This window comes from Sander lucioperca, chromosome 8 (assembly GCF_008315115.2).
Source record: "Sander lucioperca isolate FBNREF2018 chromosome 8, SLUC_FBN_1.2, whole genome shotgun sequence".
Taxonomy (NCBI): domain Eukaryota; kingdom Metazoa; phylum Chordata; class Actinopteri; order Perciformes; family Percidae; genus Sander; species Sander lucioperca.
Genome location: NC_050180.1, coordinates 39,561,595 through 39,574,782, shown reverse-complemented (window position 1 = coordinate 39,574,782; position 13,188 = coordinate 39,561,595). Strand labels below are relative to the sequence as shown.

General features: G+C 38.3%; 1 protein-coding gene across 1 annotated transcript in view; it reads right to left on the bottom strand.

Annotated features, from left to right (window-relative positions):
• Positions 1-13,186, bottom strand: part of gdap2 (ganglioside induced differentiation associated protein 2) — a 39,697-nt gene extending 26,511 nt beyond the window's left edge. Inside the window, exons 1-6 of the mRNA XM_031311335.2 lie at positions 12,935-13,186; positions 10,038-10,266; positions 4,581-4,720; positions 3,474-3,627; positions 2,365-2,453; positions 1,500-1,576 (exon numbers count right to left, since the gene is read on the bottom strand). Coding sequence (XP_031167195.1) covers positions 1,500-1,576; positions 2,365-2,453; positions 3,474-3,627; positions 4,581-4,720; positions 10,038-10,219 — 642 coding nt within the window. The 5' untranslated portion in view covers positions 10,220-10,266; positions 12,935-13,186. The remainder of the gene's footprint in view (positions 1-1,499; positions 1,577-2,364; positions 2,454-3,473; positions 3,628-4,580; positions 4,721-10,037; positions 10,267-12,934) is intronic.
• Between the last annotated feature and the right edge of the window lie 2 nt (positions 13,187-13,188).

The window sequence follows — 13,188 nt, the reverse complement described above, 5'->3', positions numbered from 1 at the left end:
AAAATAATAGATAGCTGTAGCCCTAAAACACGCCCTATGAACTTGTTAGCTTTAAGCATACTGACCCCTTTAATGCTGTCCCAATTAAGGGGCTGAATCGTCTGAAGGATGCAGCCAAGGAAGGTGGATCCTTCAGAAGATCCAAAGACCAAAACTAATGATGCATTTGGGCGCTTTTTTATCAACTTATAAATTCAGAGCTTTCTATGTTTTTCATCACAAAGATGCCCTCAAACAGCTGACAAAGTTTAAATATCATTGATAAACATAGTGGTAGGGCTGGGACGGTATGGATTTTTTTCTTTCCGCGGTTGAAAAGCAAGAAATTCCCACGGTAGAGCGGTATACCGCAACCCCCTTATGAGAGTAGCTTAAGTTAGAGCGAGAATGGCAGGGTGCCTTAAGTGAGTGACGTCAGTGCCCGTGTGGTCGCGCAAGGAGAGCGAGCGGTAGGAGAGTAGTGTATGAATGGCGAAGTGAGGAAAAGCGAGAGGAAAAAGAAATAGCAAAGTTGATGTAAAGTGAGTTAAAAGTGAACAATAAATCAACAAGCTAGAGCTTCTCAAGACACGGTGGCTTTATCTATTGTCAATACTGCCGGTAAAGTGAATGGCGTTACCCCCGAAAAACATCGGCTTAAACCTTACAACATGTTGTAGTCCGTGTGCAGCCCGTCTAGCAGCTGAGCAGACAGAGAGCAGAGAGGGCGACTCGGCAGTCCGCTAACTTGTTGCTCTCTCTAAGCCGCTCTGATTTAGGCTATGAAACGTGCATGCAGGCTGAAATTCAACCGTGCCGTTTTATCGGGATAAAGCTATAAACAGAAGGAAACTCCGTTAGCTGCTAGGATAATGTGCAATGGTAAACACTGCAGCTGTAACGTTAATGTGTCTACCTCAGCTGAGAACGGAGAAATGTCTTTCCTACGGTAGGAAAGGCAAGGACAATTATACGATACAAGACATTACACAGGTAGGCTACTCTCGCAAAGGCCTAATAGTCAACACAAATGGAATGTTATTATGTGTCATTGAATATTTCGCTCCCCAACTCGCGACAGTTTAGATTTACTCCATCTTTTGATGATGTTGAAGTTTTGTTTAGAAAACCTAGAATCCATGTAAGACACAATCCATGTCATTAGAATCAATGGATCCATGTCATTACACACAACGTGCACACACGTGCAGGCCAATGTTATTTTGCGGTGATGACGGTGACGAGCTCAGACCCGCATGTGACCGCGGTATTGTGGTATTGCGGTTTCCGTCCCAGCCCTACATAGTGGGTGTGCTTTTTTATTTACATTTTAATTAATGTACTTTTAATCATGAGAAAGTGACCTTAATTCTTAGTGTGGGGTGAGGAAACAATATTGTTGCAGCAGGTTCAGTTTTCACTCAATGCAAGATCAATCTGCACATGAATAAGAAATCTTCTTTAAAGTCCTTTAAAACCTTTTTTTTTAGGGAATTAGCACAGAGTTAAGTCACACAAACCTCCTCTGTGTCTGACACTGCGAACACCACCATCTCCAGGCTGTTTCCATGATTCTCCAGGAACCTGCGCACTGTTCCTTTAAACACATAAGCACACACTTGTGTTACCTTACATATTAAGACAGACAATAAAAGACAATCAAAACAAGTTTCAGATGTCTCCAAAGTGCTTGTTTCAAAAACCCAAAGATTTTCAGTAAATCCGCACATTCAAGAAAAGGAGCCACTGAACGTTGGCATTTTTAAGTGGCTTAAACAATAATTAATCATCAAAATCTTTGTTTTTGTGTGGATGAAGTTATCGACTAATGTTGTCAGCATTACCTGGACAAATACTCGGTATATAATAACACATACTGTAGGTATTTATTTGCGCTAAACTACCTAATGCATTCTAATACAACAGTTCTGCAATCAATCCTACCTACATGAAGGTGATAACATTCAGTTTTAAGTCTTTGGATCTGTAATGTGTTTGTATGCTTGTAATTGTTTACATTATAAGATTATGATGTTATCAGGCTATCATGTGTGCTTATATTGAACATGTCATTTAATTTGAATGGTAGCCAGCCATACAGTAAAGGTTTGCAGTGTGTTATAATTACAGTAAAAATGTGTGTGTGCATCTGTCTGTATAATTTGTTAACCTAATTTTGGAGAACGAGTCGTGTGTGTGTGTGTGTGTGTGTGTGTGTTTGTGGGACTGAGATTAAGGTTTCCAAGGCCATTATCTGTATGTGGGACAGAAAAAGAAAGTGTGATATATGACACGATAAAGGTTTTTATTACCACAAGTTGTGTATCTCTGTACCTCACTGATAAAAAGGTTGTGTATGTGTGTTTGTGCGTGTGTGTGTCTTACTGAAAGCCATGTGTGTAGCGTCCTCCAGTGGGTAACCTCTTTTGGCCGTGTTCACCACACAGAGGCCAACAGACGTCATTGACTGCTCTCTGAGGTGACAAAAAAAACAATCTCACATACTGTACACCACATTTACAATACACACCAGGTGGTCTCACAAACACACACACACACACCAGGTGGTCTCTCACACACTGTACACCACATTTACAATACACACCAGGTGGTCTCACAAACACACACACACACACACACACACACACACACCAGGTGGTCTCTCACACACTGTACACCACATTTACAATACACACCAGGTGGTCTCACACAACACACACACGCTGATCAAATGCTACTTCTCATTTTAAAAGTAATGAGTTAATAAGAGACCATTATCAGAAGTTTATATATTTTCATATCAATGTATTTTACACGCTCCTTTATTTACATTTATATATGTAAAAATATAATGTTATTAAATATAACATTTCACATGAAGAATTTATTTATATTTTTTTATTCCACGGCTATTAAAGCCCACTGTTGCCAATTGGTAAACCACAATCAGAGCTGCTGTATTAAACAGTGGCATAATCAACAGAAAGCCTGAATGATGCAGCTTTGAAGTTGCGGCCCGAGGCTGTAGTGTTTTGAATGTGCACATCCTGTATTTTTCATTTCTGAATAACTGCCTTTTACATTGTTTAGAACTTTAATGATTTAAATTAATATATTTAGCTAGGTTTCACCATGAACCCCAAAGACAGATGCAACTTTTCTCAAACTGTGTTATTGAAATGTTTATTCCTGCAGTCTTTCCAACGCATTTTTTGGAGAAAAACTGGGGAATCCGAGTGGCTTTCATTAAACCATTGTTTATTTGCACCAGTCAGGCGCAAATATTGTTTATCAAATTAAATCATATGAGGGAAATGAAAAATCTAAATAACTGTCATGAAAGTTCAACTCTACAAGAAATTAATGGATCTCATATCACTTATGTAACATGTTGCAAGTGGTGAGAAGTGATGTGTGTTTATACGTAAGTCTTTACAAGTCTGCCTGCTTTAACCTTGACTGATTGAACAATCGTTTGATTTGATGGTTCTTACACGGCCAGCTGCATTGTGTTTCGGTAGCAGCTGTAGAGTGAACTCTCCGCCGCCGTCCTGTATTTGGCTTTGTACTTTGGTCCCACCGTGTGGACGATGAACCTCGCTGCCAGGTTGAAGCCTTTGGTCAGCTTCACCTCACCTGTCCGACATCCTGCACACAAACATGCAAATAAAACCGATTTAACATTCAGCAAGTAGCTAAAAAAAGGCTTACCATTAAAACTGTATTTATGTTTTTTTGGTATAACCATGCAGATATTTTTGGTTTTGAGTGCCAAGCTTTTAAGATATCTGCCTTTAGAACTTGCAGCATGCAACCACCCCAAACATACAATTACGATGAATGACATATTTGTGGTGTTCACATGTAAAGTTTATAAAAGCAGCAGCTCTTTCCAGAACAATGTCCTGGTTAAAAAAAGTCATGAAAATCATATTTACAGGAAATATTTTTAATCGGTAGAGCGTAGCTCTTATGAAAGGAGTAAACATTGTTTCTGGAAATAGATAGTGGCTGCTGGGATTATGAATGCGAACACCTAAAAACAAACATTGCTTACACCTCTTTGTATTTAGGTGACAGCAGAACCTCAACAGACAAAAACCAAAATGATCTGCCTTGATACCACTAGTAGTGAGTGAGTGGAAAAATATACAGTACATTTGTGTATGTGACAACTGAGCAACTCCATCCACTAAGTAAGCCCTCGAGGTGTGTTTGAAAGCTTGAAAAAATGTATTTGTTAATTGAATTCCTCTTGGGTACGGTATGATGTACACTCTCCCAAGGATAATATGTCATACTGGTGGAGTTTAAAGGAAATTCTAAGTTTGTATTTCTCCACGAGAGCAGCTGTGGAGCATTATAATATATATCAGAGTAGCTATAGCAGTTACTGTACAATCCTTTTTTATTAAAGTTCAGCTGAGCATCATGTGCCTGGTTATGTCTCCAGTGAAGTCACATTCATATTTGCTGGACTCCCGCTAACATTTATGAACCTCTGCTTCCAGACTCCACATTATCACTGAGCAGCCAAGCTAAAATCAAACATTTGTTTGGAGTTGGAGCTCATCTTTCCGGTTTTTCCCCCTCAACTCTACCTTTGAGTTTGAGCAGCTCGTCTCGCAACTCGGGCCCTGCCAGCTGATGGACGCTGTCAGACACTGGGTTCTTGTCGTTTAACGACTCGTTGCTGGTGTTCAAGATGGCGGTGCAGTTCAGCAGGGCGATGTCACCACAGCTGTTGTGGAAGACAAAAAAAAAGGTTTTTCTATTTCATTTTAAATACATGACACATATACAAATAAACATGTAGGCACAAAATGTGCAATACCGTAAATATATTTTACCATTTATTCTCTTTACTTATATTTATTTATTGTTTGCTTATCTGTGTCTTCTACTTTTCCCCTTATCCCTTGCTGCTGCAACAGTGTGAACTTCCCCATTGTGGGATTAATAAAGGATTTTGAATCTTGAATTTTTTTTATTGATGAATTTGATGACCATGAATTTATTTGTGTTATCTGGCTACAGAATACTAACTACTACTAAACTATTTTGTAAAGATTCTATTTCACTTAAAATCTTGCACAAACCCAAAAAGACACTAAATGTTTTTTTTATATACATCATTGTGTTTTGTATGTTTTTATTGTACCATTTTTCTGAGGGTCCTCATGTTATATTGCTGCTGGTGTGCACTCTCAAATTGCTTTATTCAACATTTCTCTGGTATTCATCATTAGAGACACTCTCCATTTGCCAAAAGTCTTATTAATGTTTAATACCTACTTCAATAGTTATTGCATTCAATCTCCAAATATCAGCACAAGGGCCACTCCACTTGTATCCAGTTTATCTCAAAACATTGGAGCAGTGACTGGTTGACCACACACATATCATAACTCTGCACACATTTATCAAAAGAACCTTAAAGACATTTAGCCATTTAGCCAAAGTAAAAAGTTTATTTGAATGATTCAGTAAAGTCATTTCTTCACTCTGAAGCCCTTCAGGATTTTTTTGGAAAGAACAATGAGGAACTACTCGAGCATGTGTTGAAAGCATTTGGTCACAAGACGAGTTTAGCCTCCAGGATCGAGAAGGAAGAGGTTTTTTTTTTTTTTTTTCTACATTAGCCCCTTTTAGGTTGATAAAAATGAGTCACAATGCTGCCAGACACTAACTCTGAATGAAAAACAGACCTTGTTGCCAGTCACAGCCTTTAAGATGCTGTTTTACTGAGTCTTACACATCAAGGTCAAGATAACTTTATTTTAAATTTAAATTAAATTAACTTTAAATTTGGTTTTGAGTGGGTCAGCCTCCTTTTAAACACACAATCAGCAGCACATGGTAGGCTATAATGTGACAAAGTGACAACAGTGCTCAGTACTAATAATAAAAAAAATAAAAAAAAAATACAACAAATAAATAAATCAACAGACCGATTAAAAACAAAAAGTTAAAATAAGGTGGCGGAGCTGTATCGCTATTACTTATTGATTGTACTGATAGCCACTGGGACTTTGCTGTTTGTGTATTGCTTAGTTCTACAGGCTGGTACTTTGTACCTGCGTCCGGACGGTAGGAGCTGAAATTCATTGTGTAGAGGGTGGGAGTGGCCTTTCAAAATAGATCCAGCTATCCTCTGTAACTGTTTGGAATACAGGGATTCTGGGTTGAGCTGTGGCTCTCCCATCAGCCTACTGGAGCACTTAATAATTTGGTTTAGATGGTTCCTATTTTTAAGAGACAGGTTCCCTAACCGTAACACCAGGCAAAAAGACAAAATGGTTTCAATGAAAGCACGATATAATAGGGTCATCAAGGTTCTGTCAATATGGAGGGAGGACAGTTTTCTCTAAATGACATTGAGTATGTAATTGGCCAGACAAGCAGCTTTATATACACTGAGCTACATCAACAACATTCCAGTCTCTCCCCTCGACCCATTTATCATTGGAACAGAATTATTTGCATGCAGCTTGTGTACGAGTCATAATCAGACATCAAACTGTTCAAAATGTTTTAATGTGGTGACATGTTCACATATTTGACATGACTACAGCAGCAACATGCATGTCTGAAAGTGAAAGTAATGTTGCTGCCAGCTCTGCTGTGAAGCAGTTGTTTCCAAAAAAGGGAGTTGACTTTGGTCGTTTGGCAGTGGTTTGGTTGTGAATGGTCAGATCAAACCATGGTCAAATAAATGTAAGCAGTAAGAAGATTTAGGAATATGGTAACAACACAGGACATGTATTTCACAGACTTTGATAGCCTAATCCTTGGCAAGATGTTTTAATAATATAGTAAATCAATAATACAATTAATAATTTGCATTAAATAAATTCGCCATACATTAATCAGGGTTGCTACAGGTTTCACCAAGTCAAATATAAGATTCCTATTAAAAGACCATTATGAATGAAATTTAAGACCTGTATCACGACATCAAAAACAAAGTAAGATGTCAGAGTCCGGAAACATTGTTTGAAACAATTCCCAGATTTCCTCATTGGCATTATAGGCCTGGTGTTTAGATTGGCTGCAATATACAGTAAGTTGCATGTTGGTCTCATTTGTAGTCGAGATACAGCGAATTATATTTGGACTAGCGACAGAAAGAACTACAACATAACACACAGAATTTAAAAAAATAACATTCTAGTGCTGCGGGGACATTACAATGAGCATTAGAGGTAGTGTTACATGGACGTAGGAAAATAAAGACCTGTTTAAAATAATAATAATACCTAGAACACTTCAGCAAATTTAAGAGTTTTTAAGGCCTCAAATTTTGATTTTGAAATTTTAGACTTTTTTTAGACTTTTTAAGCCCCAGCAGAAACGCTGATAATAATCATTGCAAAAGTAACCTGTAATATCAAATCATTTTCAGCAGCCTTTATCTAGTGGTCTGTCCAGGTCTTTGGATGAAGATTGTTATTAATTATTTTGTGTTTTCAATCCCACAGGATTTCAGACTATTCTCACCTGTTTCTTCAAATATCTTTATTATCAATTATATTAATATTTGTCTGGCCCATCCCACAGGGAAAATAAGACACTTAAAGAGGTCGTTAAGTGTAAAGACATTTACTCATCTGTTTAATGAGCCATGTTTACTGTAGAAGTTGTGAACTGAAAAAAAACTTTGCAAATGCCTCAAACTTATGTCAAAAGCAAACAAATAAAAAAAATACAGTTATGGATAATGTCTTTATGAGGCTTCAGTGAATTATGTTTAGATCAGATTTGAATCAGAGGTGAACATTTCTTTTTAAAATAAATGTATGTAACCAACTGTATGACTATTATTTGGGAGGTTTACCTGGACAGGGTTCTTGCAGGTTTTAGTAAGTCAAATTTAAGACATTTTTAAGAAATTTTAAGACCATAAAGATTGAAATTTAAGACCTACACGACGCATTACCAAAAAAATATTCAACTCAAAGAAATTCTGAAAAAAAAATTTTTTTGTGTGACTCCAGCGCCTTCACAGCCAGACTCCCTAACTGCTTGTAACCAACAGCGGAAATCGCTGTGATCTAGCCATGTCTCGTTAAAAGTACACTTTCCCATTTACCACACGCAGGCCTAGCCAAACTTTTTATTAGCACCTTCAGACATACAAAATAAATTCCACAATGTGTGACAGGTAATATCAGATGGTGCACAGAACAGAGAAACACAAATTGAAACAGAACAAAGACCCTCTCCCACCCCCCATCCTCTGCAGTATCAAGGAAAACAAACAAACAAACAGAAATTACACCTTGCCTAGTCACTCTCCTCTAATTCTTGTGGGGCTGAGGTCATTAAGTCTGATATTTGTGCTGCTGCGCATTCCCATAGGCTGATAGTTGATGATTTGGCTTTGTTAATCCTTGCTGTAGAGAGCTCAAGTATAACTATGTCCAGAAAATCTGGCCATTTTTAATACGTTTTAAAAGGCATTAAATTTAAAGTTCAGAATTTTAGACTTTTTAAGACTCTGCGGGAACACTGCTGGAAGACAATCAGAGCCTCTCATATTTTCATTATCACGTCATTATTCAATCATCACGTGATTAATGTCCTTCTATAATGATGATGCAGACTGGCATTTAAGTAAATGCGTGCTTGTAACATTTTTGTAGGAGCTCAAACCTGTTTCAGGGTTCTACCGTCATCCTCAACCTGGAGGTCAGGAACCCTCCAGTTAAAGCTGAGGAGCATTGAAATGATTACCAGGATAGGAAATATATAGTTTCATGAAACTACATTGTATATTTTTTCTTAAATTGTCTTTTTTTACATGAGAAATACTGACAACTTTATCTTTAAAAATGCAACAATCTAACAAAGTTATAAGAGAAAATACATCTATGGTGGGACTGTTCACCACTCATGAACTGTGACAAAGTGATCAAAAAAAGCTAAAAAAAAAAAAGCTACCAATGCTTGAGGAGCTCTGGTCACATTGCTGCAGGAATGTGCTTGCTTCTGATCACTGAGCAGGGGAGGGGCCGCAACAACAAGGCTCTTACAGAGAAGCCGCTGCCAAGTCACACTCCGGACGGTCATGTGTTCCTCCACAAAGAGGATTTTATGAGGTGGTCTGGACTCTGAACTAGGGCTGCACGATATGAGGAAGATATCCAATTGCGATTATTTTGACTGATATTGCCATTGCGATATGATTCGCGATATTGGAGGGAATGATCATTTTTGTATCATTATTTTCATTTTCATTGAAAAATATTAAAATTTAAAAAAATGAAAATGATCATAAGTGTGATTTTTGCGAGGATCTGTACCAAACAAAGATTTTTTTCTTTAGTCTGTAGGATAGGATTTGTAGGCCGGGACGTCTCTGCAGCACCACGATACTTAACTCAGAGTGGTTTGACACATATTTTGCCTTTAACAAATACTGCGCCCCCCTTCTGGGATTTGGATATTGCACTAGTCCATTGCAATTCATTGTGAAGCCCTATTGCTTTAAGATTGCAAAGGGCACATAAAGAAACCCAAATAAAAACATACAGTGTCGTAGTCAGATCAAATGTGATATTTGACCGGGTTCATCATGGGGCTGCTCTCGATGTCCGTCACCTTCCGCTTTCTTTGTGTTGGAATTCTAAACTCCGGTGGATTTGTGAGGACTATGGTTAACTGCTCCTCAGATCTCTGCAGGGTAAATCCAGACAGCTAGCTAGACTATCTGTCCAATCTGAGTTTTCTGTTGCACGACTAAAACAACTTTTAAAACGTACACGTTGACCAAAACAAGTTCCTTCCTGAGGCTATTTTGCAGCGGCACCGTGGCTTTGTCGGGCGCTTAGCCCCGCCCAAGACGATTATGATCGGTTTAAAGAAATGCCAATAAACCAGAGCACGTTTCTCTCCAATCCAGGAATGCTGTGTGGACTAGCCAGACCCTCCTCCGCAGCGCTGTGGAGGAAGGTCTGGCAAAGCGATCCACAATAACCCAGACTGGTAAAATGCATCTTTGGTGAGCAGCTTTTCACCCAACAGCAACAATGTGAAGAAACACAAGAGTGACTCACAAGAGGATGATCTTGCGGTTGATGTCTGGTCTGAAGGGGAAGGGCGAGGGGAAGGCCTGCTGGCTGAGCAGGCTGTCGCTCTGCTCCAGCGGTGTCTCCTCGCCATCCTCATCCAGCTGCTGCTGCCACGTGGGGAGATTCTGGATGTCCACGAACTGGGAGCGAGCACCCAGAGGATCCATCCCACCTCTGGCACTACAGGCTGACGCTGGAACTCCAAGCAGCCACGCTGCAAGCAGGGGAGAAAGAGAGAAACTTGGATTACAACATTAGATATAGAGTCAAATCAATTTTATATATATATATATATATATATATATATATATATATATATATATATATATATATATATATCAGAAAGCTGCCTCAAAAGGGCTTTAATAGTGTTAATATAGTGACGGAGAAGCACTAATCAATTAAACAAAAACTTCAATTGGTCCCGAACCTCTGGCACCAAATTTTTAACGCACTTGGAATAGTGCTTGGTATGGATCTTAGTCCTGAGCCTTGCATGGCCCTGTTTGGTTCCCCCCCCCCTCTTACAATACCCAGTCTTCCTATGACAAAGCGTCGGGTATTGGCCTTTACGACTCTATTGGCCAGACGCCTTATCTTGTTTAAGTGGAAACACGCTCTCTCCCCCTCACACAATAGCTGGAGGTCCTAACTCATATCAATCTTGAGAAGGTTAGATTCTCGCTTGCGGGTTGTGGTAATGCTTTCAACAAAACCTGGCAGCCCTTTATAGAATACTTAGACAGAACTACTATTCACCCAGAAAGTGACTAGATGCCCCCCACCCCCTCCCCCTTCTCTCCTCTAGTTTGTTTTATTGGTTGATTTTTACTTATTTATTCAATTCTGTTATTTTATTTTATTCCTGTGGTTTATTTTCTTTTTTTCCCTCTAGCAGTGGGTGGGAAGGGATAATGGGTAACTGGTTCAGTCATAGAAGCCGTTCTGGCTTAGGTTAAGTTGGTTGTTGTTTTCAACATACACTGTGTAGGATATGTTTTTTTCCTTCCAACAAGACTACCTGGATGCATTGGATGTGTCAAATGTTGTTGTATGTGAACGAAAAATGCTGCTTCTTCTATGGATGGATTGTTGCAGGTTGGTGTAAAATAGCAGCTCTGGAAATAAGACCTTCCTATCCGATTCTGCAGGACACTAAAACCTGATATTTGCTTTTTGAGATTGCAGAAACATTTTGTGCCGTTGGACTCTACTGTGATCCATTGTGATCTTTTTCTAGGGCCGGCACTACTGATTATTGTCATTATGATTAATGTATGGATTCTTTTTTTTTAAAATCAACTGACTCCAGAAAATTCCAGAACACATCACAAGTTCCCAGAGTCCGCAATAATGTCTTCAGATTGCACATTTTGTCTGACTAACAGTCCAAAATCGAAAGATGTTTAATTGACAATAATATAAAACAGACAAGGGGCTCACATTGAGAAGCTGGAACCAGTCAATGTATGTTTGATATTGCATAATAAATGGCTTAAATTATTTAAACAACCATAAAACTTGTTGCAAATTAATATTCTGCCAATCAACAGTATGCTTAAATTAGAGCTGGGCAATATATCGATATTATATCGATATCGTGATATGAGACTAGATATCGTCTTAGATTTTGGATATCGTAATATCGCAACATGACATAAGTGTTGTCTTTTCCTGGTTTTAAAGGCTGCATTACAGTAAAGTGATGTACTTTTCTGAACTTACCAGACTGTTGTAAGTGTTCTGTTATTTGCCTTTACCCACTTAGTCTTTTCATAGACTTGTCTGCCTTGACAAGAAGAAAACTCCCTGAATAAAGGGAATACTTGACATTGTTAGCGTGACATCTTTCAAATCTGAAGATACCACAGATCAGCACACAATACTGCCAGTCTTCAAAAAACTCAGCACTGATAAAACTACTTACAGGGCTATCAGTCTAACTGCAGTCACATAAACTATTGATTTTAGGCAGCAAACCCACTGAGAACCCTGCACGTAATAACATTATCAGCAGAGAAGGTTGAACTGTCTGCATGCTTCATAAACTACAAGCATGACAGCAGTCTCTTTGTTCAGTGACGTAGTGATGCCCTAATCTAAACTCCACATAACCAAACCTTCAACAGAGTTCATGAATCAGAAATAGTTTTGATTACAATCCATATCTTTAAAGGCTGTTTTCTCAGAATGAGTTTTTCTCATACCCTGAGCTAGAAATCTCCACTTTAGTAGCACTTACATACACCAGACTTTGCAGTTTAATTCCTATCTATATTATGAAGGTTTTTTACAGAGGGGTTTGGTCATTTATAATTCATAGCCTGATTTTTGTAACATTTTATTCCTAAAAACATGGTGAAAATGTATTTCTTTTTATGGCAGTTGTCAGTATTTTGGAAAACAAATTTGACTCTGTCAACAAAATGAAAAAACTATTTTGAAACTAGCTTTATCCAATGTTCAGATTTGTGTTCTGGAAATGTAGCTAGCTATGCAAGTTAGCACATATTAGATGATGCCTCACTTGCATATTTAAACATTGAATTTCAGAAAACTTGTAATACAAAAAAATATTGTCCTAATGTAAGTAATCAACTAGGGACGTTTCATTGTGATATATATTAGTTGAAATATTTCCCCTATTCACCTGCAGTGTCTCCCCTTTAAACACAGCAAAAACAAAGCAGCGTAATGAGAAAGTAAGAAGGGAACAGTCGTGCTGTCAAAAAAAGAATTTCACCCAAATAACTGAACTCCTCTGTCTTTCTAAACATATTTACGACAGTCCTCAATAGCTATATTTGCTTAATAAACCGATTACACTGTATCAGACCAGACTGTATTTTGGCCTCACGACCACAACATCAGCAGCTACCCACCTCGCCAGTTGTATTTCCTCCAGGCAGTTGTGATGTCCAAAATTCAAAGAAATAATTAATAAATCTTGACACGACAATTTTTAGACTCAGGAGGCATTGTCGTTCCACTGACTCCTCATACTAGCGAGCAAAGTAATCACAAAAGCGGTCATAAATTTAGTTTAAAAGTGCCAGTTAACCAGGTTTACACATTTAGCCAATATGCTAGCTAGGTGCTTATTGCTGCAACATCAAGTTAGCTTGAGTAAATAACA